Raw genomic sequence first — 26,188 nt, 5'->3', positions numbered from 1 at the left:
TACGTTGCACCTAAGGCCTATCAACCACAGCAGAGCGGTCAGTTGCTGATTCAGCGATTCAAAAATTCCCCATATCTTTCAAAATATTTCACAAATATCTGATGACAATTTACATAGACTTCTCTCAAGTCCGAGACCCGAAGAGTTTTTAATTAAACTGAATTAACGCATCATTGACGGCGTGATATATGAAAGTTACCCGAGGTCGGCTCAATAAACTTGAATACAATTGTACCGAATACAAATTTTGAACGCTACTGATTAAAGTAAACTTGTTGCTTGCGTCTTTCGTAATGTCACTACCATAAAAATATTCCAGTGCCTTCCTCTTGGCCATCCTTCCCTTCAAATAAATATTCCTTCCTCTTGGCCATCCTTCCTTCAAATAAATATTCCTTCCTCTTGGCCATCCTTCCCTTCAAATAAATATTCCTTCCTCTTGGCCATCGCATTGCAATAGGCGCGCCGAAGTTACGTTGGCGGCAAGAAAGTGACGGCAAGATGCTGGTGGCGGCAAGAAGGTGGCGGTGGGATGCAGATGACGGGGAGGTGGTGACTTTTTGTACATATTTCGTAATGAACACAAGAGCGGACGCGCGACCGCATCGGAAGCGGCTCAGTAGCGGCCAAGGTCAGCAACGCCGACGTGTGTCATAAGCTTGCCTTCCTCTTGACCATCGCGTTGGTTGTACTGCGCAGGCAAGCACGTGTTGATCCTGCAACTCCCGCCTTCCTCTTGACCATCGCGTTGGTTGTACTGCGCAGGCAAGCACGTGTTGCTCCTGCAACTCCCGCCTTCCTCTTGGCCATCGCGTTGGTTGTACCGCGCAGGCGAGCACGTGTTGCTCCTGCAACTCCCGCCTTCCTCTTGACCATCGCGTTGGTTGTACTGCGCAGGCAAGCACGTGTTGCTCCTGCAACTCCGTCCTTCCTCTTGGCCATCGCGTTGGTGGTGTAGCGCGCGTGTATCGTGTTTATATTTGTAATCTATTATATCTGTTTTACTCAGTTGACGAATTTATGGGGCACTTAAAGCGCGATCCCAATATTGTGATATTTTAAATCTATAATGATATTTTTATTTTAAATATATTGTGATAAAGTAGGTAAAGCTTCAATTTACAAGATTTAAATTCACCCGGCCCAAAAAGCCCTCAGAGTAGAATTTATGTCATTTATGTCCAATAATTTGATACTGTCTCTCATTTTCTTTCCTTTTGCACGCCGCGCACTTGCATGCATAAGTGAAGCAATGTAAGTTCTATCCGTATTACAATCGAAGAATATAGAAGCTTCGTCAATAGAGTTCACGCCGCTAGCTATTTTCCGCGGCGGCCTGCAAAGCGAGTTGCATCAGCCGTCATGGCTGCGCTTCAGGTCGCGAGAAGTTGATGGTCTTGAAGAGATGAATGTCAGCGTGACACGTTCTCTGCTAAGAAATGAATGTCAGCGTGACACGTTCTCTGCTAAGAAATGAATGTCAGCGTGACACGTTCTCGGCTAAGAAATGAATGTCAGCGTGACACGTTCTCTGCTAAGAAATGAATGTCAGCGTGACACGTTCTCGGCTAAGAAATGAATGTCAGCGTGACACGTTCTCGGCAAAGAAATGGATGTCAGCGTGACTTGTTCTCGGACCAGGCAATAAGTCCAGCAGCTATCTCAATCAATCGTCAGCTATAGAAAGATCGGGTTCCAAAGGCCGGATCCCTTGTGAATCAAGTCACGAAAAGTTCAAGAATCGGCAACAGGCCATGGGCCTATTTCTTCAACGCCGACACTTCTATTGTATTCTATGTTCTCGGCCAGAGGCGTTGCAAAACACGACACCGGCCCCGCGGCGACGCCTGCCGCCGCCGATGCGGATGCGTGTTCACGGACGAGCGCCGGTAATTCAGGCCAGGCTGGAATTCCGCGGTCTCGGTAGCCTTGATACGGACGAGAAGGTGGCACATAGCAGAGCATCCTTCTATTTACATGTCACTTGGGGCGGGTGGATTATTTCACTTGCAGGTATATTCTCTTTACTGACGAACGAACATGGAATTATTAAATACAGGGTGAACCAGAATTAACTGACCCTTTTAATTTGTTAATAAATAAAAAACTAACAACGTCATGAAGTTGAAACTTGTTTTATTTAAAAAAGAACATTTTTATGGTAATATTGTATCCTAGTTAAAATATTGTATCCTATTACAATATTTTATTATTGTATTAGTTAAAATATTTATTATGTATTAATAATATGTATTAGTTAAAATATTGTATGTAATATTGTATCCTAGTTAGTTATTGTATCCTAAAAACTAGGATACAATATTACCATAAAAATGTTCTTCTTTTAAATAAAAGAAGTTTCAACTTCATAACGTTCTTAGTTTTTTATTTATTAACAAATTAAAAGGGTCAGTTAATTCTGGTTTACCCTGTACCATTCTAGACCTTAATTTAGAGGGCTGTGACCAAGTAATTGTGAATTTGTTAGTTGTTATGGGAATTTGTCATGATATTTAATTTATTAATCGGTTCAAACATGCATGCGTGATGTGTTATTTTTTAATATGAACTGCAATACATAATATATAATAAATATTCTTTGTTTCAGGTGCGGGGAGCTACAATCGTCTCGTGGCTGTGGCTTCTGACAGTGCTTCCTCGAGCGTACGGTAAGACTGGCGCAGCAATAAACGAATGAGCGATAAGAAGAGATGGTAGTTCAAAGCATTTGCGTTAATGTAATGGGTAAGACTGGCGCAGCAATATACGAATGAACGATAAGAACAGATGGTAGTTCAAAGCACTTGCGTTAATGTAATGGGTAAGACTGGCGCAGCAATATACGAATGAACGAAAAGAAGAGATGGTAGTTTAAAGCAGCTGCGTTAATGTAATGGGTAAGACTGGCGCAGCAATATACGAATGAACGATAAGAACAGATGGTAGTTCAATGCAGCTGCGTTATCGAAATGGAAGACTGCCTAGAGATTTGCGTTGTTGTCATGAAGGCACGATGCATAGTTGACGGTGCCACAGAAATGTCAGCATTTCAGTGGCAATTCTGTCGTGAAGTTTGTAGATTAATTTCAAATGCGTTTCATGTTAGCGGCTTGCTGCGAAAGGCAGTCTGATGGGAAAATTTTTCTCTCATTGTCAACATTTAGTATCATTTCATACTTAAGCCCACGCACGCTGAGTCTACATTAGAACGCAGTTTATCATACTTCTATCAAGTTCTGCTCTGATGTTTGGGCTGGTATTCAAAAGGAAAAAGAAAAACCTCTCATAAGACAGCAGCAACATTTTCAGTTCATTATTCTTGCCATACCCAATATAAATACCCCTTTAAAGATTAAGACCCTCACCCCTGTAGAGATAAACACCCTCACCCCTGTAAAGATAAAGATCCTCACCCCAGCAAAGATAAAGACCCTCACCCCAGTAGAGATAAACACCCTCACCCCTGTAAAGATAAAGATCCTCACCCCAGCAAAGATAAAGACCCTCACCCCAGTAAAGATAAAGACCCTCACCCCTGTAAAAATAAAGACCCTCACCCCAGCAAAGATAAAGACCCTCACCCCTGTAAAAATAAAGACCCTCACCCCTGTAGAGATAAAGACTTCCACCCTTTAGAGATAAAGACCTCACCCCTGTAAAGATAAAGACCTTCACCCCTGTAAAGATAAAGACCCTCACCCCTGTAGAGATAAAGACCTCCACCCTTTAGAGATAAAGACCCTGTAAAAATAAAGACCCTCACCCTGTAAAGATAAAGACCCTGTAATGATAAAGACCCTCACAGGTCAGCAATGTTTCGGCGGCACAGTCGCCTTCGAGAAGACCACGAGCTACGAGTTCTCCGAGACGTCGCAGCCTCTACTGCAGCAGCCTGAGTCCTCCATCACGGGCCCCTGCAAGGACCTGTGCACAAACAGCGCCTCCTGCCAGTCCTTTCAAGTCGGTCAGTGTCAGGCCTGTCGATTTATTCAACTGTTTATATTCCTAATAAGCTGTTATATTTAGTTTAATTTTAGGGTCGTAATTGTATTAGACATTCGTAAGTTGATTCATCCTGTTGATTCGTTAGTAAATTCTTCTTGTTCAATGTATGATCATGCATGTTTTTTGCCGGATAATAGCGCATGTCTCTTATTAATCGTCAACCTCAGGTTTCTCATAGACGAGCGTTCGCACCAGCCGTCATCAGAGATAATATATACGGCGATGTATTGAATAACTTCATAAGCTGACGCTATAAATATTGCTCGTTGCGTGACGAGATCTTGCGTGAGGTTCATCGTCGTTTTAACGCAGTTCCTCTTCTATTTTTCGCGGGAATACTTCTAATGTTTCAGACTTAATTCTTACGCACTCTATTTATGAATTAAGTTCCTGAAGTATTGGTCGAAACTTAGCCTATTCTTCAGTACCAACACTAATATACTTAACTAAATACAGCTTCTGAAAATACCAATATGAAAACCGACATGTTTTTATGCTTCGTCAATTATCTGACTTATATGCGAAAGAAGATTGTGATTGACAGAGGTTTTTACCATGCGGTAATTGGTTGTGAGTAACTTGCTGTCACCATTGCAGATAATTTCCTATTGCAAATTTTGCTCTGCTACTCGTCACTTTCTGGCCTTGAAGAGGCGTGGATGCTGTGCATTGTAACCGCGCTGATTTTGTCCATAGGAAACACGGGACATTTGTACGCCGTCCCTTTTAATGTCATGGTTTGCATTGAACGGCTTTTAATGACACTCTAGATTCTTGACTCAAAAAGTGTAATCAAAGCCCATTACTTGCTGTTGAATTTGTGGCAGTTTTCAATATATCTGCCTTGAAAATATGAAGGCCTCTTCTTAAGAGGTTATTCTTTTTATTTGTGATGATATAAGTATTTTGTGTGCAAGGAAGGCCCCAGAGTAGGATCTTACACTCGTATTGTTATTTTAATGAAAATTATTGAGAATCAACGCCATCACAGGATGTAACCAGCAATTAAGTTAAGAGGAGCCGTTTTTCTCGCACACATCCCACCATCAAACTATTCTTGGTTGCCTTCCCATATGTGCGACTATAAAGCCAAATCGATCCTTACAAAATTAGTTGAATCCTCCTTGGTATAACGAATACATCCTCCATAAAAAAAACACAATATTTGGTCTCCCGGCATCTAGTTTGCTATAGGCATTTATTATTTTTCACCCTCCCGAATGATCCTGTTGATGTCACGTAATAGGAGGTGATACGATGGCTGCAGTCTCCTGAACTGGTTGTTTCTTTCCAGGTTAGTTTGTTTATTAATCCCGGCATCTAGTTTTCCATAGCCACTTTTTTCTTTTCACTCTCCCGAATGATCCTGTTGATGTCACGTAATAATTGCGTGGTCCTGACAGCGTACCAGCAGGACGCATGCGTGTCGTTCGACCGGACGTCAGTGGGGCGACGCAACTCTCTGCTCCCTCGCCAGGCCTACAACTACTTCGAGAAAATCTGTTTGCGCGGTGGTAAGTTACTTTCAGTCTGCATTCCTGTCCACTATTATGTTTTTGTCTACAGACGGTAAGTTTTCGAACCGTGATGAACATAAAAGACGGCTAATGTATCTGCAGATCATGATTGGGCCCATATGTCCACTGTAACAGCTAGCAGCAACACACAGCTGTTATGACCACGTTAACAATCTACCGACGTCTCAACAAAATAGTACACTTTAAATAACTCTAATCGAGACTAACAACACCTAACTTTATTAGTCAAAAGAACAATAAAACTGCCGATTGTACACAATATCAGGTCCAGCTGAAAACGTCAGAAGGAACCTGTGAACCGAGTGTTTCCCAAATACTAAAGAGTTCTGTATGAATGAGTTGGAATTTAATGAGTAGGTTTTCCAAACTTGCAGGTTTACTAATAATTAATATCTAGAAATTCTGCACGACGTATCGTCATGAGAATAAATCTAAATTAATTTATTGAAACCAACAACTATTCCCTAATTACCTGATTGCATGAGACTACTAGATGAACTCTAGGAGCATCTGTACTAGTATGCTTTGGAATGCTTAAAATACTCATTTGAGTGCTCTTGATGTTAATGGATAGAAGCTTGTACGTGTTACTTTAGTTTCCATATTTGTACTTGCGTATTTTTTCAACTTTTGTTCTAATTGTGATGCAGTCAACTACGAAGCGCTGTGCGGGTCGGACCGCCTGTGGGCGTTCGAGCGAGTGCCGGACTCGGTCCTGGACGGCTACGACAACAAGACCATCCCGAGCGTCGACTCCCGCAACGCTTGTATCGAACTCTGCCTCACTGAGCAGGACTTCACGTGTCGGTAAGCGTGGTTTTTGTGCAGATTTTCTTATGCCTCTTCTGCCGCTAGCTGAGCTGAACTCTGTAAAGATTATTTTTATTCCTATAACACATATAGAACTTTCGTTGCCCACAGTAAAAGTGAGTGAGTTGATTACGACGCTCGTGTTTGTCGCAAGACGAGTTTCCTTCCCGGTCTGAACACTTTGATCAATTGATGCAGTGTACTATTATTATATTATTATTTTTTATTATTATATTAATATTGTTAGATTGAAGTTATTATATATTATAATATTGAGCCGCCAGTAAAACCTTTTTGTCGCAGGTCAGCGGAGTATGACACCGCGCGGCGAGTGTGTCGTCTCAGTCAAGACGATCGCCGCACGCAGCCTGACGCATTCCGGTACTCACCGGCCTCTGGCGTGGACTACTTAGAGAACCAGTGCGTCAGAGGTGAGTCGTATTAGTGGGTCAGAGGTGAGTCGCATTAGTGGGTCAGAGGTGAGTCGTATTAGTGGGTCAGAGGTGAGTCGTATAAGTGGGTCAGAGGTGAGTCGCATTAGTGGGTCAGAGGTGAGTCGTATAAGTGGGTCAGAGGTGAGTCGTATAAGTGGGTCAGAGGCTGTCTCTTATACACATCTAGATGTGTATAAGAGACAGNCAGAGGTGAGTCGTATTAGTGGGTCAGAGATGAGTCGTACTAGTGGGTCAGAGGTGAGTCGTATTAGTGGGTCAGAGGTGAATTGTATTAGTGGGTCAGAGGTGAGTCGTACTAGTGGGTCAGAGGTGAGTCGTACTAGTGGATCAGAGGTGAGTCGCATTAGTGGGTCAGAGGTAAGTCATATAAGTGGGGCAAAGGTTAGTCAGTCTCATTAGTATGTCAGAGGTGAGATCTCTTATAAGTGGGTCCGAGGCGAGCTCGTATTAGATCATATCATGGTGATGTCGGCGCTGAAGAATAGACCTGACGTGGCTGGTCGCCGATTCTTGTATTTTTCGTGACTTGTGGTCACGAAAAATGCAAGTTACAAAGTACAATTGGACTCATCAGCAGGCAAGTCCAATCGTTCAAATTAAACAAGAGATTATGGTGCAGGACCTACCTGCAGTAAAACCATGTTGACAGTCTGATAGTAGATGGTTGACAGTCAAGTGATCGACAATCCTATCCCTCACATTTTTTTTAAAAGGCCTCTCACACTCACCATTCCAGCAGAAAGGAATTAATTTTATTAATTAAAAACAGGGAATGGTTTCATGTCAATGATCAGGGCCCCGACCTTAACGCCTCTGATGGTGGCCTACACCGACTACGGGTTCAAGGCATGAAGGAACGCCAGCGCTCTGAAGAGCCCTCCTGATCACATAGTTCAGAGCCGAGTGTCTTGGATGTCGCCCAGCGCTGTACTTACAAGAAAGGCCATGCAGTCCTCGTGCATCCATCCGCTTTCCGCACCGACAAGTGTGGGGTTCGCATACATTTGCGCCAACTCGAAGAGCAATTGAGACGCGGAAGGAGTCGGGATCTAGGTCATATCCCTCACAACAGATTCCATTACCTTACAAAGAACACTAGTCAGCTTGATAGGGCGATAGTGACCGGGGCTACTTCTGTAACTTTTTTGAACAGAGGTGTCACTTGAGCTTTTTTCCAATTGGCCGACAAAGTCCCTTCGTTCAGTGTTTTTTGGAAGAACACTGTCAAAGGGCCGGCCAAGATGGTTGCTAATATTTTGAGAAATCTAGGGTGAAACCCGTCTGGTCCACATTATTTGTTGGGATACGTTACGACCAGGCGCTTGAGAACCTCTTCTTCGTGTATTTCAAAACCTATTAACTTCGAGCTTACTGGTGCTCCTCAATAGCTGGAATACTGTTCAGGTTCTCATCTGTGAACACGCTGCTAAAGAACCGATTAAAAACGTTAGCTTGCCCTCATCATAGGATATCTTTCGCTGCTCTACTTTCAAATCAGAAATACCATCGTTTGTCTTACACTTCAAACTGGCGTACAAAAAGAAGTCTTTCGTGTTCTTTTTTGCGTTTTTGGCAATATTCTTTTCAAAGTTGTTCACTGCGTTCCGATAGATTTCTTTGGCTTTATTTCGAGCTCTTGCATACAGTTTATAATCAGCATTGCTGGTAGTTCGTAAATAACGCTTGTAGGTTTCGTTCTTGGTCTTTAGCTGAGCTATAACTGTACTGTTTATCCACTGTGACTTTTTACTCCACCGAGCCTAATCTTAGGTACACAATGTGGGTCTGAGGTGAAACATCTTTTTAGTTTGTCAGCGGTGAGACATTTTATTACTGGGTCTGAGGTGAGACCGTCTTGTTAGTGTGTCAGAGGTAAGAAAGTCATACGTCATTAAGCCATAGTATCGTGTAGTTTAGATCATATATAAAGCATACCATCTTACAGCTCATGTTATACATTTATACGGTATATGATGTTTCAGCTCTGCCCGATTGCCGCTACGAGGTGATGAACGACGTGATGGTCGTCACCACGGATCTCCTCGAGTTCGCGGACTCTCGCGCGTCCTGCGAAGATTCCTGCGACAAGTCCCGCTCCTTCTATTGCAGGTCCTACAGCTTTGCTGCCGCCACCAACAGGTGTGTTATTACTTTCTTATGTTAAGAATTTATAAAATTCAGTTTTATAAACAAATTTCTTCCGCCTCAGAAATAATCAAATACAATTCTCTCTGGCCTACACACAGTTTTTATGGACATAATTTTCCGTTTCATTCTGGGAAAGTATTTTTATCCGAAAATTTCGTATTATACTTTATTATCATGCAGCGATGGCATCTGATGAAAGCCTGACTCGCTAATTATTCCCCGTGGCCCTGAGAATCGCCGGGAAATGTCACTTCAGTCGATGAACATGTTTTTCAATGACGACGTTATGAAGAATACAAATGAACATTTATCTTGAAAATTCATATCAAAGCACGATTTTTAAGCAAAAAAAATGTGACTTGCTTGTAATTTGGAATATGATTGTTCGGAATATTTGGCTGTTTGTGGACAGATGCTACTTGTCCGGCGACGACTCCATATCTCTGAACAACACGCGCTACACGGCCATGCCAGGACTCATCACTGGGGAGAAGATGTGTACCGTCAGTGAGTGATGGGCGCTCCAGGGTCTAGTGTATTGAGTTCTAGACTACAGAGAGTGATCAATCTATCATAATATAATTAAAAGTATAATATACATTTAAAATTAATTTAAGGTTAGAGCATGTGGTTGAGTAGGTAGTAATTAATCTAACACAATGCAATTAAAAATATTCCATAAATTTTAAATCAATTTAAGGCAATTCTATCTTACGAATTTGAAGCAGCAGCGCCCCAGATATATGGAATAATATATTATCGAAATAGTTTTTCGCACTCTAGGCTAAATTTGTTAGCATAATATATTTTACGTATTATTGATTACTTTTTAGTTATCGCACGTTTTTCATGCATTCCTCGCCCCGCGTTCCCTGCAGCCTCTATATGAAGACTCCAATATAAGAATTTAAAGCGGAGCGCAGCCCGTTAGGAATCGGTAGTTTCGTGCAACTGCGAGGGCGGCACTATCATCTAATATCAGTCTAGGAATTATACCACTCTGATACTCCTCTGACCGTACAATAATGATGTGTTCACCATCAGGCCAGTGCGAGCGTGAGGGCGGCACCATCATCTACGAGAAGTCCACCTCCATCGTGCTGAGTGGCGCACGCGAGACGCAGTACGCGCTGCAGGACGCCGCAAGGGCCATCACCGAGGTGCGTCAGGCCAATTCCAGCCTTGTTTCAAGCCTACATCTTGATTGTTATGTCGAATACCATTATCATGTTCATAGTTATTGCCACGCTCTTCATCGCTTCTGTCTCTCTTCTCGCCTTCATCGTTCTCGGATTTTGGTTTATTCGAATGGTACTTTGCAGTATAGCATAAATGGTATTTAGATGCGCTGCCAGTTTCTACTCAATAAACATTCGACCCATCAGACGCAGAACAAGGAGATCGTTCATCTCCTGTACGATAGGACCCCTTTTAATGACCCGCTTGGTGGACCTCTTGATGACCCGCTTGATGACCTTCTTGATGACCCGCTCGATGGACCTCTTGATGACCCGCTTGATGACCCGATTGATGACCCGCTTGAAGGACCTCTTGATGACCTGCTTTATGACCCGCTTGGTGACCCGCTTGATGACCCGATTGATGACCTTCTTGATGACCCGCTTGATGAACCTCTTGATGACCCGCTTGATGACCCATTATTCACTTTGCATGATGTCTATTCATTAGAATATTTTCGCCTGCCAATGATTGCGTGCATAAATGTGAAGAATATCACCTGATATTAACGTATTGCCTGGCCGGCAGAACTGCGCCGAGGCATGTCTCATGGATGGTTCGGAGTGCCCGGCATTCTCCGTGGACTACTCGAGCATGCGATGCTCCAAGCTGGACCGCAACTCGCAGGGGCGCGTCAACGCTCTCATCAACCAGGATAACAAAAATTACTTCGAGAAGTCCTGTGTCAGAGGTGATATGACGAGGCGTCTTTCATGAAACATTACTCTAAAAACAAGAAAATGTTTCAAAAATACTTAATATTTCTGTAAAACTTCTTGAGAAATAATCTTGTCTACCGCAGTGAGCCTACCTACGAGCTGCAAGCGACGCGCCTGGCAGTTCGAGCGCGTCATCGGCCGGGAGCTGCGCGGCAACAACGACCGCGTCATCCCGCGCGTGGAAGCGCGGCGCGACTGCATCGAGGTGACTCACTTAGGGTGGTGCAATTCATAATCTGAGTCAAGTACGGTTGTCGGGGCTAATGCATCGACGTGACTCACTTTTGGTGATGCAGTCATAATCTGGGTCAAGCACCGTTGTCGGGACTAATGCATTGACGTGACTCACTTGTGATGATGCAATTAATAATCTGGGTCAAGCACCGTTGTCGGGACTAATGCATTGACGTGACTCACTTTTGGTGATGCAGTCATAATCTGGGTCAAGTACCGTTGTCGGGGCTACTGCGTCGAGGTGACTCACTTATGGTGATACAGTACAAAGTATTATAAGTCATAATCTGGGTCAAACAGCGTTTTCGCCTCCCTTGTGGGGTACACGAGAAATTACTAATGTTTGCCGATGTTAGCAACCATCATAACAAAGTTAGTCAATAACTCTTAATTTAAGAAATTGAGAAACTTACTTACTTACTTTAATGCCAATTTACCTGCGCAATTTGATGTCATGGAATGCAGTCCCAAAATTTTTCGAATTGAATGATAATAATTGCTCGATTTTCCGTCGATGACAAAAGGATTGGTTAAGTTCACACTTGTACAATGATGCATCGTTCTCAAGTAATAAGTAGAGATTTATAGTGCTCTGTTTCTGAGTATCTGACTGAAACCGCGTCTGCTCCATCGAATGGGTGAATGCGATCAGCCCTCCATTAGTGACTGCCTATAAAGTATAAACCATTTACTGCAAATTGACGACACAGCAACCATCTTCATGAGTATTGCTTTACTCCAGGGTTTACCAGATTATCTGAGGGTAGGTTTAAGCTTAAAACGTTAGCTTTGTTTGGTTCAGTATTGTTGACTCTGGTGTATTGTTGACTATTGTTGACTCGGGTGCATTACTCACACATTAAATGCGCAGCCATCGAGCTCTAGAGTCAGTTTCTAACATAACTAGTTATCAACTTACGTACACAACACAATCACTACGCAGCCATCACGCTCTAGTGTCAGGTTCTAACATAACTAGTTATCAACTTACGTACACAACACATTCAGTACGCAGCCATCACGCTCTAGTGTCTGGTCGCAGGCGTGTCTCATGGAGCGCTCGTTCAACTGCCGCTCCGCTGAGTACGACACGGCGACGCTCGAGTGCCGCCTCAGCCGCAGCGATCGACGCAGCTCTCCCCGCGACTTCTCCGCCTCCCCCTCGCCTTCTATGGAGTACCTGGAGAACCAATGTGCTCGAGGTGAGTGCTGTGAACCATAGAGTACTTGGAGAACCAGTCTGCCCGAGGTGGGTGATGCGAACCATAGAGTACTCGCACTACTCGGAGAACAAGTGTGCCCCATTGATATTTTCACTGGAGTTTTGGAGCCTGGAGTGAGTGGTGTGAGCCAATAGAGTGCTTGGGGCTAGTGGTGCGAGCCAACGGGGTGCCTGGATGGTAGTGGTGTAAGCCGTGGCAATGGGGTGCCTGGTGTGAGTGGTGCAAGCCAACGATTGGAGTGAAGCAACGAGTGCATCGATTGTTCATTAATAATGAATGTTGATGCTAATTAATATGAACCCGTTGGATGCGGCAGAAGAGCAAGCGTGCCCCTACGTCGAGACGCCCAACGCGTATCCGCGCTACCGGGACGCTCTGATCTCCAACGTGGGGTCGGAAGCGGCGTGTGAGCGACAGTGCAGCGACTACAGCGCATTCACCTGCCGCTCTTTTGCCTTCTTCTCCGTGGTGTCGCAGTGCTTCATCTCAGGCGACGACAAGAGTAAGATATTCAACTAATTAATACATTTGAGTTTATTAGTGTTAGCCACTCAGTCAACATTTGTGTGGCATAATATATCTCAGGCGTGATAGGAGTGAGGTACTCCATTGCTCTATGCTAACATTTGTGTGGCACAATATCTTTCTAACTTGGTTTGCCAATTGGGCAAGGTCATTGGTTGACATTTCAAAGCCTTTGAAATTACGTTAGCTGGGATGAAGTTCCATGAATCACTGCAGCTCATTTGATTGATCAGTGTTTACGCAATAACTGGAACAGAATTTCTGAATATTAATGTTCAATATAAATGATTTTTGTATTTATTCGGGGCGAAGCCTTGAGATGATCAGTTCTAAAGAAGATTGAGTGTAGACTGCTCCAGCAAAAACCCAATCAAGTTTAAAATTAAAAGAAAATAATTGTTTTCGTTCCTTACAACATTAGAAAATTTAGATCTACTACCAGCTAATTCATCGCTGAGGGCTGTACAATTCCTCTCGGACGAAAAAAAAAATCAAAACCTTGCAGGAGATTGCGAGATTTAGTTGCACTAACGGACATTTTTCTTTTAACAATGCGTTCTTTCTTTCTTATTTTTGAGCATTGCATTTTTTGTTAGTATGATGTCCGTTTGTTCCGTGTTAATGCCGATAGTTTGATATCCGATTGGTTCTTGTCAATGTCGATAGTGTGCTGCCCGATTGATTCGTGTCAATTTCGTTAGTTTGCTGCCCGATTGATTCGTGTCGATTTCGTTAGTTTGCTGCCCGATTGATTAGAGACAATGTCGTTAGTTTGCTTTCTGATTGCTTCTTGTCATTGTCGTTAGTTTGCTGCCCGATTGATTACTGACAATGTCGTTAGTTTGCTATCCGATTGATTCGTGATAATGTCGTTAGTTTGCTGTCTGATTGCTTCTTGTCAATGTCGTTAATTCGCTACCCGATTGATTCGTGATAATGTCGTTAGTTTGCTGTCCGATTGATTAGTGACAATGTCGTTAGTTTGCTGTCCGATTGGTTCGTGTCAATGCCGTTAGTTTGTTGTCCGATTGATTCGTGACGATGTCGTTAGTTCGCTGTCCGATTGGTTCGGGGCAATGTCGTTAATTTGCTGCCAGATTGGTTTGTGTCAATTCGGTTAGTTTGTTTCCCGGTTTGTTCGTGTCAATGCTGTTAGTTTGCTGCCCGGTTTGTTCGGGTCTGGTCGTTAGTTTACCGCCTCGATTGGTTCATGACTATTTCGTTAGTCTGATGCTGATTGGATTGTGACTAGTACAGTAGTACGTGGGTTCACTGATGATTGGTTTGGGATGCACACCGTTTCTTTGTTGTACACTTACGCTTCTCACACTCCCGACCACAGCGTCTGCAGGCATCAGTAACGCGATCGAGAACCGACCTGGGACGAACTACTTCGAGCGCAGCTGCGACTCTGGAGGTGGCGTTCCTGGAGGGGGCATTCCAGGTGGTGGTACACCAGGTGGTGGAACTCCAGGAGGAGGCACCTCTGGTGGTGGAACTCCTGGAGGTGGTACGCCTGGTGGTGGTACGACTAATGGTGGAACACCTGGTGGAGGAACATCTGGTGGTGGTACGCCTGGTGGAGGAATACCTGGAGGTGGTACGCCTGGTGGAGGAATACCTGGAGGTGGTACGCCTGGTGGAGGAACACCTGGAGGTGGTACGCCTGGTGGAGGAACACCTGGAGGTGGTACGCCAGGTGGAGGAAGACCTGGAGGTGGAATTCCTGGAGGTGGAAGACCTGGAGGTGGAAGACCTGGAGGTGGAAGACCTGGAGGTGGAAGGCCTGGAGGTGGAAGACCTGTAGGTGGACCTGACATTTGGCCAGGCGGCTGGCCTGGGGGTGCTGTTGGACCGCCATCAGGATCAGGTGGTGGATCAGGTGGTGGAATTGGGGGCAGTTATGGTGTGGGTATTGGTGGCTATGGAAGTGGAACTAACTCCTTGGGACCGCCAGGTGGGTGCAATGGTGGAGTTGACCTACACTAAATACTAGCTTAAAAAGAAACGCGTTGTCACGATCTGAAGTTCGTAGTTCAGGCTGCATTTCCTGACAACCTGCTTCACTCAACCTCAGGGCCAGAATGAATATGCTCACTTCATCAAAATTGTGTTTGTTATTAGTTTGGTTCTGTTTAATTTGTTGTTTAATACCTCGTATCTCAATTTGCCCTTTCCGCAGTTCTCGTAACTAATCTAGTTGTGACAGATTTCTTTTGCTCTGACGTCTGATGCGGTGATCAAGCATTGCTTGTTCCGGTCTTGTGATTGAGTGAGGAGGAACGGTCAGAGAAAATTAGTAAATTGAAATTGTTACTAGTTTCTCTTCTTTATTTATATGTTCGGGATCATCTTAACTTAATGAAAAATAACAGATATTGAGATCACAGATCGTGACAACTCGGCTCTGTACTCTAAAGGAATTGTGCATGCTTTCGTTTTTGCTGAAATTCTCATCACTGAATAGTTTGACGATCTTGGTGTGGTAATAATGAGAATAATGTAATAGCAAGCTATGGGTCCTTTTACTTTATTTAAGCGTTAGCTTTATAATAAAATGTTATATAGCTTATATGCAGAACTGCAATGCATTTATTTAACTTGGGCTGACGAAAGTGTTCCGTTTTACACTCGTGTTTGATAATCAATATATTTGGCTACGCAGTGCTAACCCAAAATCAATTAACTGCATGTGAGTCCAATAAACAGACGTAGTGCCGTACCCGTAAACCCATATATATATACCACCTGGCTTGTAGAATTTCTTTGTATTCTAACATAATTTTTATTCCTTCTTCCTTCCATCGGTTCCTGGGCGTCTCTGCGACGACACTCATGACGTTCATCACCAATCACGTCAATCATAATTCCTCGATCTGCAATCATCTACCGATAACGTACAATGTCTTGCATTGCATGATCTGTTATCATCTTCTAATCCCGGTATTTCTTCTAAAACATCGGGCACAATTTGCATTCTTCTCCGCGTAATGCGCATCCATGCTTCTTCGTTTCCCATTAATATTGTCCGTCATCATCCGTTTATTTTTGGGAACATTTCTCTTGTTGGTTTAATTATTTTTCTACTTCAAATTTAATTTCTTGGATGCAATTTTACAAATCCATTACTCTTGGGTGGTTGTTTACCAAAAATTTTGTTTGGGACGTGTTCTGTTCGGCGTTCTCTAATTGGCTCCTGATCTTGTTGTTCTCATCCACATTATTAATAACCATTCACCTCTGCACCAATGGTTGACACTGTGCATCCGAATGTTCCTTGCGTGCATCTTTCTCGCTGAAACAAATGTGCTTGTATTTCCATTAAGCGTGGAATATAAATTGAATTCATACATCTCATTGTTTGATGTTATCGTACGTTACGTTTTTCCTAGTGCTCAAATGATGAAATTTGTTGATCCACTTGTATTTGTTTGAAGAAAAACTTGCTGTGTTATATTGCAAAAAAATACGCTCTCACCTTCTACTTACATATTTCCCTCTTATTTGTCGTTCCTTCGCTGATCAAGAAGTATTCTTCATCCATTTCAATTGATTGAGGCTCATCATTTCGAAATAATTCGTCACTTCACAATCCTTGAAAACCTTCTCTGAATTTCGCAAAACCACTCCCGCGACACATTCTTCATCTCTTTCTCGAATTTTCCCACCCGAAAATTTCCAAATTTCCCACGCCACTCATACCAAACATTCAGTTTGATTTGCTCGTGGCATAAACGCGCACTCCATTCTTCAAGCCTCTCGGACCCCACAACACTCGTCATGCTACCTGCTCCTCTCACTCTGTTCTGCCACTCATACCAAACGCACACTCCATATCCTTCAAGCCTCTCGGACCCCACAACACTCGTCATTCCACCTGCTCCTCTCACTCTGTTCTGCCACTCATGCCACACGCACACTTCATTCTTCACGCTCCTGGGCAAGTCAACAACACAGGAGGCTTTTCTTTCTCAGCGAACCGATGTCGCCTCGGCCGCCTCACCTACGTTAAGGTGACGGGCTACCAACTGGACCAAGTGCGATCCTTCCTACTCTACTCCTCCCGCAGCCCAGGTAAGAGCTCAACCTTCCTACTCTATTCCTCCCGCAGCCCAGGTAAGGGCTCAACCTTCCTACTCTACTCCTCCCGCAGCCCAGGTAAGTGCTCAACCTTCCTACTCTACTCCCGCAGCCCTGTTAAGGTACCTTCCTACTCTACTCCTCCTGCAGCCCAGGTAAGGGCTCAACCCTCTTGTCTCTGATACAAACATTATGGACCGCTTGATGGACACGTAAGTAGTTCACTGCCCCGGTAGTCTGAATGCTTATTAATCATTTAGAATAGAATAGAAGTGTCGGCGTTGAAGATATAGGCCCATGGCCTAATTCACAATGGTCGAGAACATAGAAGAATTTATCTATGCATTTAACCCATAATTTTGTAAGCATTCAGTGTTGACATTTTGGCGTCAGGCATCACGTCGGAGTGTTTGCGGCGGTGCAGCAACGAGCTGGAGTGCGTGGCCGTCAACTTGGACCACAACCGCTACGAGTGCAACGGCCTCGCTACCGCCGCGTCCTCCCAACCCGACGACCTCGTGCCCTACGCGGGGGCTGATCACTACGAGGGCCTCTGTCTCAGCAGTGAGTTGGCCTCAGCAGTGGGTTTGCCTCAGCGGTGAGTTGGCCTCAGCAGTGAGTTGGCCTCAGCAGTGAGTTGGCCTCAGCAGTGAGTTTGTCTCAGCGGTGAGTTGCTTCAGCAGTGAGTTGGCCTTGACTTTCTAAGCATTGTTTTGCTCAGCCTCATGCTGCAGCTGATGGCTGCGATGGTCTGTACTTCCTGTAGGCCAGCACTTGCTGGAAGTGTTTTAATTGTTGTGCTGCTTTGCTCTGGTTTCGTTGCTGGGAGCCGAGAGCGGCTGTGACTTCATCTTCATTGATATGCGACTGAAACATTAATGCCATATCAAAAATAATCACATTTTTTCTGCGAAGAAAAACGTGTTTTCCAACATTAATTTTCTACACCTTTTTATGACGAATTTCCTATTTTTTTCAGTGAGTATTGGGACAAATAAATAAATTCAGTAGCTTGTGGGCTATATAAATTTGTCTTTAGCAGTCAGTTTATAATTGAAAAGTTGTCCAGCTCATTTATTTCATTGCAGCATACTGCTTCTTTTGTATTAATTAATAAGAATAATTTGATGTTTATGATACAGTAATACACAATTCGAGGTGATGTCTGTGTGCTCATGCAGACGGTGGTTGCGGTCTCATGTGGACCTTCGAGCGCGTGCCGAACTTTGAGCTGCGCGGCCAAGAGGTGCACACCCTCGACAGGATCAGGTGGGATGCAGCATCATAAGTGAACAGCTCGCAACTTCGCAAGGGAATTATGTTCATAGAAAGGAAATTATGTTCATTCATTGTCCTATGGGTCTCGTTTCGGGGTGGTAAATTATTTGTTCGTAGGTAAGACTCAGTAATGGTCCATTAAAAGTAGGTATATCTATTGAACAATGAGCTTGAAAGGCTCATCTAATAGAAACTTTGTCCTCGGTAGATTTTGTATTTTTACATTGTATCATTCGACTTACCCTTTATGCCAAATTTTTGTCTTCAATACCTACGTATTACCCTTGATGCCCAATTTTTGTCTATAATGGGCGTAATTTTACCCATGCCAGCAAGGATGACTGCATGGACCGTTGTCTGAGCGAGCGTCGCTTTGAGTGTCGCTCGGTGTCCTACGATTACGACACCAAAACCTGTCGCATGTCCGAACACGACCGATACTCCAAGCCCACCGCCTTCGTCGCCTCCCTCACCAGCGACTACATGGAGAACCAGTGCACTAGACGTGAGCCGTCATTGTGTAGTGACGATACAATTACCCTGCTACTATAAGCTTAAGAGAACTGCAAAACACGAATGCATGATTTTACATCTCCTTTCGGGATTTTTAAAATTCGCAGTCATAATCACAGTTACAGCATTATAATAGATTTTTGTATCAAAACCTACTTTAAATCCCCCATTCTATCATTCCCACGAAACAAATAACTGAATACTTCATTGCAAACAGATATAGGTATGAGAAGAATGAACTATGAATTATGCACCTGTTGTTCTCAAGGCCTATGACCCCGCAGGAGCTACGGGATGTTCCTACATCAACAACCAGCGCGACCGCTTCCTCATCTACGTCACCAAGGCCACGAACGTCTTCAGCGACCTCGCCTGCCAGAGGGCGTGTGATCTCGAGACCTCCTTCAACTGCAGGGCTTACTCCTTCCTCAGTCAGGTGAGTGGACTTCCTCAGTCAGGTGTGTGGGCTTCCTTAGTCAGGTGTGTGGGCTTCCTCAGTCAGGTGTGTGGACCTCCTCAGTCAGGTGAGTGGGCTTCCTCAGTCAGATGNCTCACCAGCTGGTACTGTACCCACCTGCTGGTACTGTACCCACCTGCTGGTACTGTACCCACCAGCTGGTACTGTGCTCACCAGCTGGTACTGTACCCACCAGCTGGGACCGTACCCACTTTGTTTTCTCTTTACTCTCTACTCACCATGCTCCTCTTTAATCTCTTCATACAGGGTTAGCTATTGAGCTCTAAACTTGTTGGCTACATGTTTCACTCGCAGTTTTCTTCATAAATTCAAATAACTGTTTTTTCTTTAGTCAGAGCCACCTTACTACAAGCATTACAAATTTGATTCATATTATTGCTTCATAAATAGCTGAAACTACACATTTTACTGTTAATTGTTGATGTCGATTGTTTAAGTGTTTCATTAGATTTTTTGTGCTCTGCTCTACTTTATGTTTAAATTATGATTCAAGTTATAAGGTGGTGATCTATTCACTCATTTGCGTGCTTTTGGCTTAATTCATTTATGTGTAAATTTTTATTGTGTTCCTCTAACTCCTGAATGAGAGCTCGCGTGCAGTCTGTGAGGAACATGTTGTCTGTAGTTGAAAAGCACGTGATTTTTTGGCAGGAGTAGGATAGTGTTGACTTTTAGCGAAGAACCTGTACAATCTTAACCAATTCCATTTCAGTCATTATATGATTATTTATCTGATCGCAATCGGACGGCTCAGTGATTCGGAGAAAACAGTTGACTAGCTTACGTGCGCAAACCTGGCAACTTCCGAACACTAGTAGAGCTCTCTACCACCTGCCGCACTAAGCTCTCTACCTTCCAGACACTAGTAGAGCTTTCTACCACCTGCGGCACTAAGCTCTCTACCTCCTGCCGCACTAAGCTCTCTACCTTCCAGACACCAGTAGAGCTCTCTACCACCTGCCATACTAAGCTCTCTACCTTCCATACACTAGTAGAGCTCTCTACCATCTGCCATACAGAGCTCTCTACCTTCCAGACACTAGTAGAGCTCTCTCCCACATGCCGTACTAAGTTCGCTACGTTCCAGATGGCTCTCTTGTAGTAGGATGTAGTACGCAAGTATGACTCTCTTGTAGTATATAAAAAGAAGCTGTATACACTGACGGAAACTAATTTATTGTTATTAACAAAAGAAATTAAATAAACTTATAAAGCCGGACGCTCGTCAATCGAAACATTTCAACCACCAGCATGGCAGGCAAGATGGCTCAGGTCAAGAAAAAACACCTGATGCAATCGGGGCTAAATAGAGTGAACATCTAACACGGGTTCAGTCGTTATTTCCCTTTTAAAATCCAAACTACGTTGAGAACAGTAATCATATGGTTTATCAATCGTTTTACACCGTTTTTTTGAACAATCTTTCAATTATTTGGTTGACAATCACCGATTTAGGTCGATCTGATGTTGACTCATTCATTGCTTGGTTCACAGGTGGAGGAACCTTCACTGGATCTGGTGGTTCTGGTGGTAGTTTTGGTGGATCCGGTGGTGGCATCGGTGGCTCCGGTGGCACCATTGGAGGATCTGGAGGATCAGGTAGTAGTGGCTTTACAGGGACCGGAGGAAGTTTTGGAGGATCTGGCGGCAGTTTTGGAGGATCTGGCGGAAGTTTTGGAGGATCTGGTGGCAGTTTTGGTGGATCTTCAGGAACAGGAGGAAGTTTTGGAGGATCCGGAGGTGGCATTGGTGGAGCAGCTGGGGCATTTGGAGGAACAGGAGGAAGTTTCGGTGGAGTTGGTGAGTGAGCTGCTTATGAAAGTATTGGAACAGAATTTTTAGTTCGGCACTATGCCGGATAGTGTTGGAGATTTTGAATTTGTGGTTGGGGAACTCTACTCACCTCAATGGTTATGCTATTTACTATATTCACCTCAATGGTAGTGCTACTTTGCTGACGTTTGAATAATTCCAATTTATTTGTAATCAAATGATGGTGATTATTAGGAAAAAAAAGTTCTGAACAGTCGGTTCTTCAGGCAGATATCCATTTTCTGCCTTCATTGAATCGTGTTCTGATTGACTAAGTTTATGCTATCAGTGATCATTTTTCCTTCATGGTGTCAATCAAGATGACTGCAAGATAAATTTGTTTTTTCCTCATTCGTACCAAAGTCGGGATGACCTGTATAATTTAAAGGTTGTCTTTGCCAAGCAAGGATCACGTGAATAATTTCTCTCAATGCTATTCCTACCAGAATTGATCATATGTTGTTAAAAAGCTACAAAACAAATTATATTGTCTCAGGCTCGCTGCTTGACTGCCGCTTCTCGCTGACCTACGACAAGATCATGGGAGTCGACTTCCGAGGCGCCAGGAGGTTAGGGTCCTTTGGGTCACCCTATATTGGCATGGTTGAAACTCAGTGACTAAAATGTTATGATTTATTATTAGTCATTCATTTGAAAGTTGGTCCATGGATGAATATCAAGTACTAAATCATAATGATAGTAGTATTTCGTTTAAAAATAAGGAAAGTAAATTCACTGACGAGATTTGTTCTCACGTCGATATAAGAATTAGATCAGTACTCGCTTTAAATTATTAGATCAGTACTCGCTGCAGTGAGTGACAGAGAGCGCATTTTCTCATGTCCGTCCGTCCGTGAAGTCACGGACGGACGGACATGACTAGCACAATAACGCATTTTTCAACAAATGAGAAAATGCGCTAAAAAGGCCCTATATATTCCATGTTGATAATAGCTACGATTTGGTTTATTTTCACAATTATCTTAAGTTCTGCACCTCTTTTTCAAGTTGAGAATCGCTAGATGATGAACGTGCAATAGGCGTTACCAAATAACTAAACAAATTTTAAAGTCCTCATGTTCAGCTGCCTACTCGTATCTAACTGTCAGCTAAAGATAAGTAAGGTTATCAGATAGTGCAACCCCATTTTGACATCATCTTGACTGTTAATTTGATCAGCTGCCATACCATGAACAACCATCCCGCGCTAGTTAGCTCTCACCTCAGATCGGTTTGATAGCCAACATTTATTATTGCACGGCCGTCCTGACTGAGCAGAGAAGAAGTGGAGGCGCCTGACCAGTTGGGCGTGACCATCGACTGTCTGCGCGAGTGTGACCGCCGCAGCGGCGCCTGCGCTGCCATGTCCATCGAGACATCCCGGTCCTCCGCTCAGCGCTGCTTCGCCCTCGACCGCTCGGCCGCCGCCACCGGGACCGCGCTGTCGCCCGCACCAGAGGTCTCCTACTACGAGAAGGTCTGCATACCTGGTGAGTGTTGCAGGGTCTCCTACTACGAGAAGGTCTGCATACCTGGTGAGTGTTGCAGGTCTCCTACTACGAGAAGGTCTGCATACCTGGTGAGTGTTGCAGGGTCTCCTACTACGAGAAAATTTAGATTCTCGCAGAAACAAAATCTGGTGGAGCGAATGCTCTACCAGATTTTCATTTATAATTAAAATGTACGAATTGCAGCTGCCCAGAATGACTTATGTGGGCCAGACTAATATTTGATTACTTTAAAATATGAAGGTACTTCTGCTACCGCCAATTGTTTTTATTAGCTAAATTTTTTGGTTTACTGTATTCACTTTCATTTGTGTACACATCATTAAATTATGTCTATTTTACGAGTGCTCGGCATGCCTACGTCCACTAACATACCTCGTATCCAGTTCATCATCGTATCTCTTCTTGTGCTGCTAATTTATTGCGTAACTTCACCGTATCTCTTCTTGTGCTGCTAATTAATTACGTAACTTCATCGTATCTCTTCTTTTGCTGCTAATTTATTGCGTAACTTCATCTTATTTCTTCTTGCGCAGCTAATTTATTGCGTAACTTCTTCGTATCTCTTCTTGTGCTGCTAATTTATTGCGTAACTTCTTCATATCTCTTCTTGTGCTGCTAATTTATTGCGTAACTTCATCGTATCTCTTCTTGTGCTGCTAATTTATTGCGTAACTTCATCGTATCTCTTCTTGTGCTACTAATTTATTGCGTAACTTCACCGTATCTCTTCTTGTGCTGCTAATTTATTTAGTAACGTGCCTCGTGCCCACGCAGAGCGCACGTGCGGCAAAGCATGGACCTACGTTCGCGTGCCTGGCTACGACTTGGAGCTCCCGGGCCGTCTGGTGCCTAGCGTGCCTACGAGAACGCTCTGCCAGGCGCTGTGTCTGCAGGCTGTTGACCTGCCCTGCAGGTTAGTAGTAGGCGCTGTGTCTGCAGGCTGTTGACCTGCCCTTCAGGTTAGTAGCAGGCGATGTGTCTGCAGGCTGTTGACCTGCCCTTCAGGTTAGTAGCAGGCGATGTGTCTGCAGGCTGTTGACCTGCCCTTCAGGTTAGTAGCAGGCGATGTGTCNCCCTGGTGACGTATTGCATGATGTACGACGCTTGTACACTTCCCTGGTGACGTATTGCATGATGTACGACGCTTGTACACTTCCATAGTGACGTGTTGCATGATGTACGACGCTTGTACACTTCCATAGTGACGTGTTGCATGATGTACGACGCTTGTACACTTCCCTGGTGACGTATTGCATGATGTACGACGCTTGTACACTTCCACGGGGACGTATTGCATGATGTACGACGCTTGTACACTTCCATGGTGACGGTATTGCCTAATGTACGACGCTTGTACACTTCCACGGGGACGTATTGCATGATGTACGACGCTTGTACACTTCCCTGGTGACGTATTGCATGATGTGCGACGCTTGTTCACTTCAATGATGACGGTATTGCATGATGTACGACGCTTGTACACTTCCATGGTGACGGTATCGCCTAATGTACGACGCTTGTACACTTCCATGGTGACATATTGCCTAATATACGACGCTTGGACACTTCCATGGTGACGGTATTGCATGATGTACGACGCTTGTATATCTTCATTGGGGAGGTATCGCCTAAGGCTTATGAATTGTCAACTTAGACTTGCTAAGAGACCTAAGCAGCCATCACGCGTAGTTGTAGAGAGGTACAGGATTGCAAGTTTTGCCGCTTGGATCTTTTAACGACCATTTAGTCCCATTCATAAACGTCACGAAAAAATCTCTGGAAACTTTCGCGCTATGACTTGTCAATTGCTGTTGCACTGCACCTACAAAGCCAAATATTTTGCAGCACAATTCATTTACAATTTGTATAGTTTTTAGTCCTATTAATCAATTTTTCAAGAGCTCCTATCATCTTTCTGTGCTTGAAAAGCTTCCAGTGTTTGATGAGCTACCCGCGGCTTTTTGTGATCAGGCAGAGGGTAAAGTTTTAATCCATGTTCATTCTCGTCTCTTATGCCGTGATTTAATTACTGCAGATCCTCCCAACTGCGAGTACAGCGATCTAGAGGGCCGCTTCTTGCCATACTTCGACCGCTTCTTTACCAACGTCTTCGACCGGGACGAGTGCCAGCGATATTGCGACGGAGAGCGAGACTTCTCCTGCCACAGCTACAACTACCAGGTGCTGGTCTAGCTCTTGAGACTTCTCCTGCCACAGCTACAACTACCAGGTGCTGGTCTAGCTCTTGAGACTTGTCCTGCCACAGCTACAACTACCAGGTGCTGTTCTAGCTCTTGAGACTTGTCCTGCCACAGCTACAACTACCAGGTACTGGTCTAGCTCATAGGTGCTGGTCTAGCTCATGAGACTTGTCCTGCCACAGCTACAACTACCAGGTGCTGGTCTAGCTCATGAGACTTCTCCTGCCACAGCTACAACTACCAGGTGCTTGTCTAGCTCATGAGACTTCTCCTGCCACAGCTACAACTACCAGGTGCTGGTCTAGCTCTTGAGACTTGTCCTGCCACAGCTACAACTACCAGGTGCTGGTCTAGCTCTTGAGACTTGTCCTGCCACAGCTACAACTACCAGGTGCTGGTCTAGCTCACGAGACTTGTCCTGCCACAGCCACAACTACCAGGTGCTGGTCTAGCTCATGAGACTTGCACTGCCACAGCTACAACTACCAGGTGCTGGTCTAGCTCATGAGACTTGCACTGCCACAGCTACAACTACCAGGTGCAGTGCTAACTCAGTTCTTCAGACGAGAATTCATTTTTAATCTTTATTATGTCCATCAGTTCTTAAGACGATAATTTATTTTAATCCTAATTATGTCCATCAGTCCTTCAGACGCGAGTGTTCGCTCAGTGCCGACCACACGACCACCGTTGGCGGCCCAAACGCCCTGCTGGTGGACAGAGACTTCTTCTACTCGGAGCGCTCTACCTGCCGTACGGGTGCGTCCATCTGCTGGCCTAATTATTGCTGTCCAACTCTTGATGGCTGTCCATCTCTTGACCGCTGTATTGCAGCTCATACTGCTGTATATTCATACTGCTGTATATTATTCTGCAGTACAGTCCAACTCTTGACTGCTGTATTGCAGCTCATACTGCTGTATATTCATCTTTTGACTGCTGTTTTGCTTTAGCAGTCACACACTAACCATCAAAGGTCTCGGATAGCATGGCAAGTGCGCTGCTGCTCATGGCAAGTGCGCTGCTGCTCATGGCAAGTGCGCTGCTGCTCATGGCAGGTGCACAGCTGCTCATGGCAAGTGCGCTGCTGCTCATGGCAGGTGCACAGCTGCTCATGGCAGGTGCACAGCTGCTCATGGCAAGTGCGCTGCTGCTCATGGCAGGTGCACTGCTGCTCATGGCAGGTGCACAGCTGCTCATGGCAAGTGCGCTGCTGCTCATGGCAGGTGCACTGCTGCTCATGGCAGGTGCACAGCTGCTCATGGCAAGTGCGCTGCTGCTCATGGCAGGTGCACAGCTGCTCATGGCAGGTGCACAGCTGCTCATGGCAAGTGCGCTGCTGCTCATGGCAGGTGCACTGCTGCTCATGGCAGGTGCACAGCTGCTCATGGCAAGTGCGCTGCTGCTCATGGCAGGTGC

The 26,188-nt window shown here is 44.5% G+C and overlaps 1 protein-coding gene across 1 annotated transcript in view; it reads left to right on the top strand.

Moving 5' to 3' along the window:
* LOC108673139 overlaps positions 1-26,188 on the top strand; it is a 46,722-nt gene that overhangs the window by 8,277 nt on the left and 12,257 nt on the right. Inside the window, exons 2-27 of the mRNA XM_018160924.2 lie at positions 2,609-2,669; positions 3,806-3,964; positions 5,409-5,519; positions 6,194-6,350; positions 6,657-6,784; positions 8,791-8,947; positions 9,369-9,463; positions 10,001-10,116; positions 10,724-10,886; positions 10,998-11,119; positions 12,191-12,350; positions 12,688-12,873; positions 14,239-14,853; positions 16,854-16,970; positions 17,370-17,540; positions 18,158-18,245; positions 18,587-18,759; positions 19,052-19,203; positions 19,326-19,347; positions 20,740-21,045; positions 21,554-21,626; positions 22,336-22,547; positions 23,343-23,481; positions 24,223-24,281; positions 24,604-24,749; positions 25,414-25,528. Coding sequence (XP_018016413.2) covers positions 2,609-2,669; positions 3,806-3,964; positions 5,409-5,519; positions 6,194-6,350; positions 6,657-6,784; positions 8,791-8,947; positions 9,369-9,463; positions 10,001-10,116; positions 10,724-10,886; positions 10,998-11,119; positions 12,191-12,350; positions 12,688-12,873; positions 14,239-14,853; positions 16,854-16,970; positions 17,370-17,540; positions 18,158-18,245; positions 18,587-18,759; positions 19,052-19,203; positions 19,326-19,347; positions 20,740-21,045; positions 21,554-21,626; positions 22,336-22,547; positions 23,343-23,481; positions 24,223-24,281; positions 24,604-24,749; positions 25,414-25,528 — 4,003 coding nt within the window. The remainder of the gene's footprint in view (positions 1-2,608; positions 2,670-3,805; positions 3,965-5,408; positions 5,520-6,193; positions 6,351-6,656; positions 6,785-8,790; positions 8,948-9,368; positions 9,464-10,000; positions 10,117-10,723; positions 10,887-10,997; positions 11,120-12,190; positions 12,351-12,687; positions 12,874-14,238; positions 14,854-16,853; positions 16,971-17,369; positions 17,541-18,157; positions 18,246-18,586; positions 18,760-19,051; positions 19,204-19,325; positions 19,348-20,739; positions 21,046-21,553; positions 21,627-22,335; positions 22,548-23,342; positions 23,482-24,222; positions 24,282-24,603; positions 24,750-25,413; positions 25,529-26,188) is intronic.

This window comes from Hyalella azteca, unplaced genomic scaffold (genome assembly GCF_000764305.2).
Source record: "Hyalella azteca isolate HAZT.00-mixed unplaced genomic scaffold, Hazt_2.0.2 contig7398, whole genome shotgun sequence".
NCBI lineage: Eukaryota > Metazoa > Arthropoda > Malacostraca > Amphipoda > Hyalellidae > Hyalella > Hyalella azteca.
This window is presented reverse-complemented; position numbering and strand designations above follow the sequence as displayed.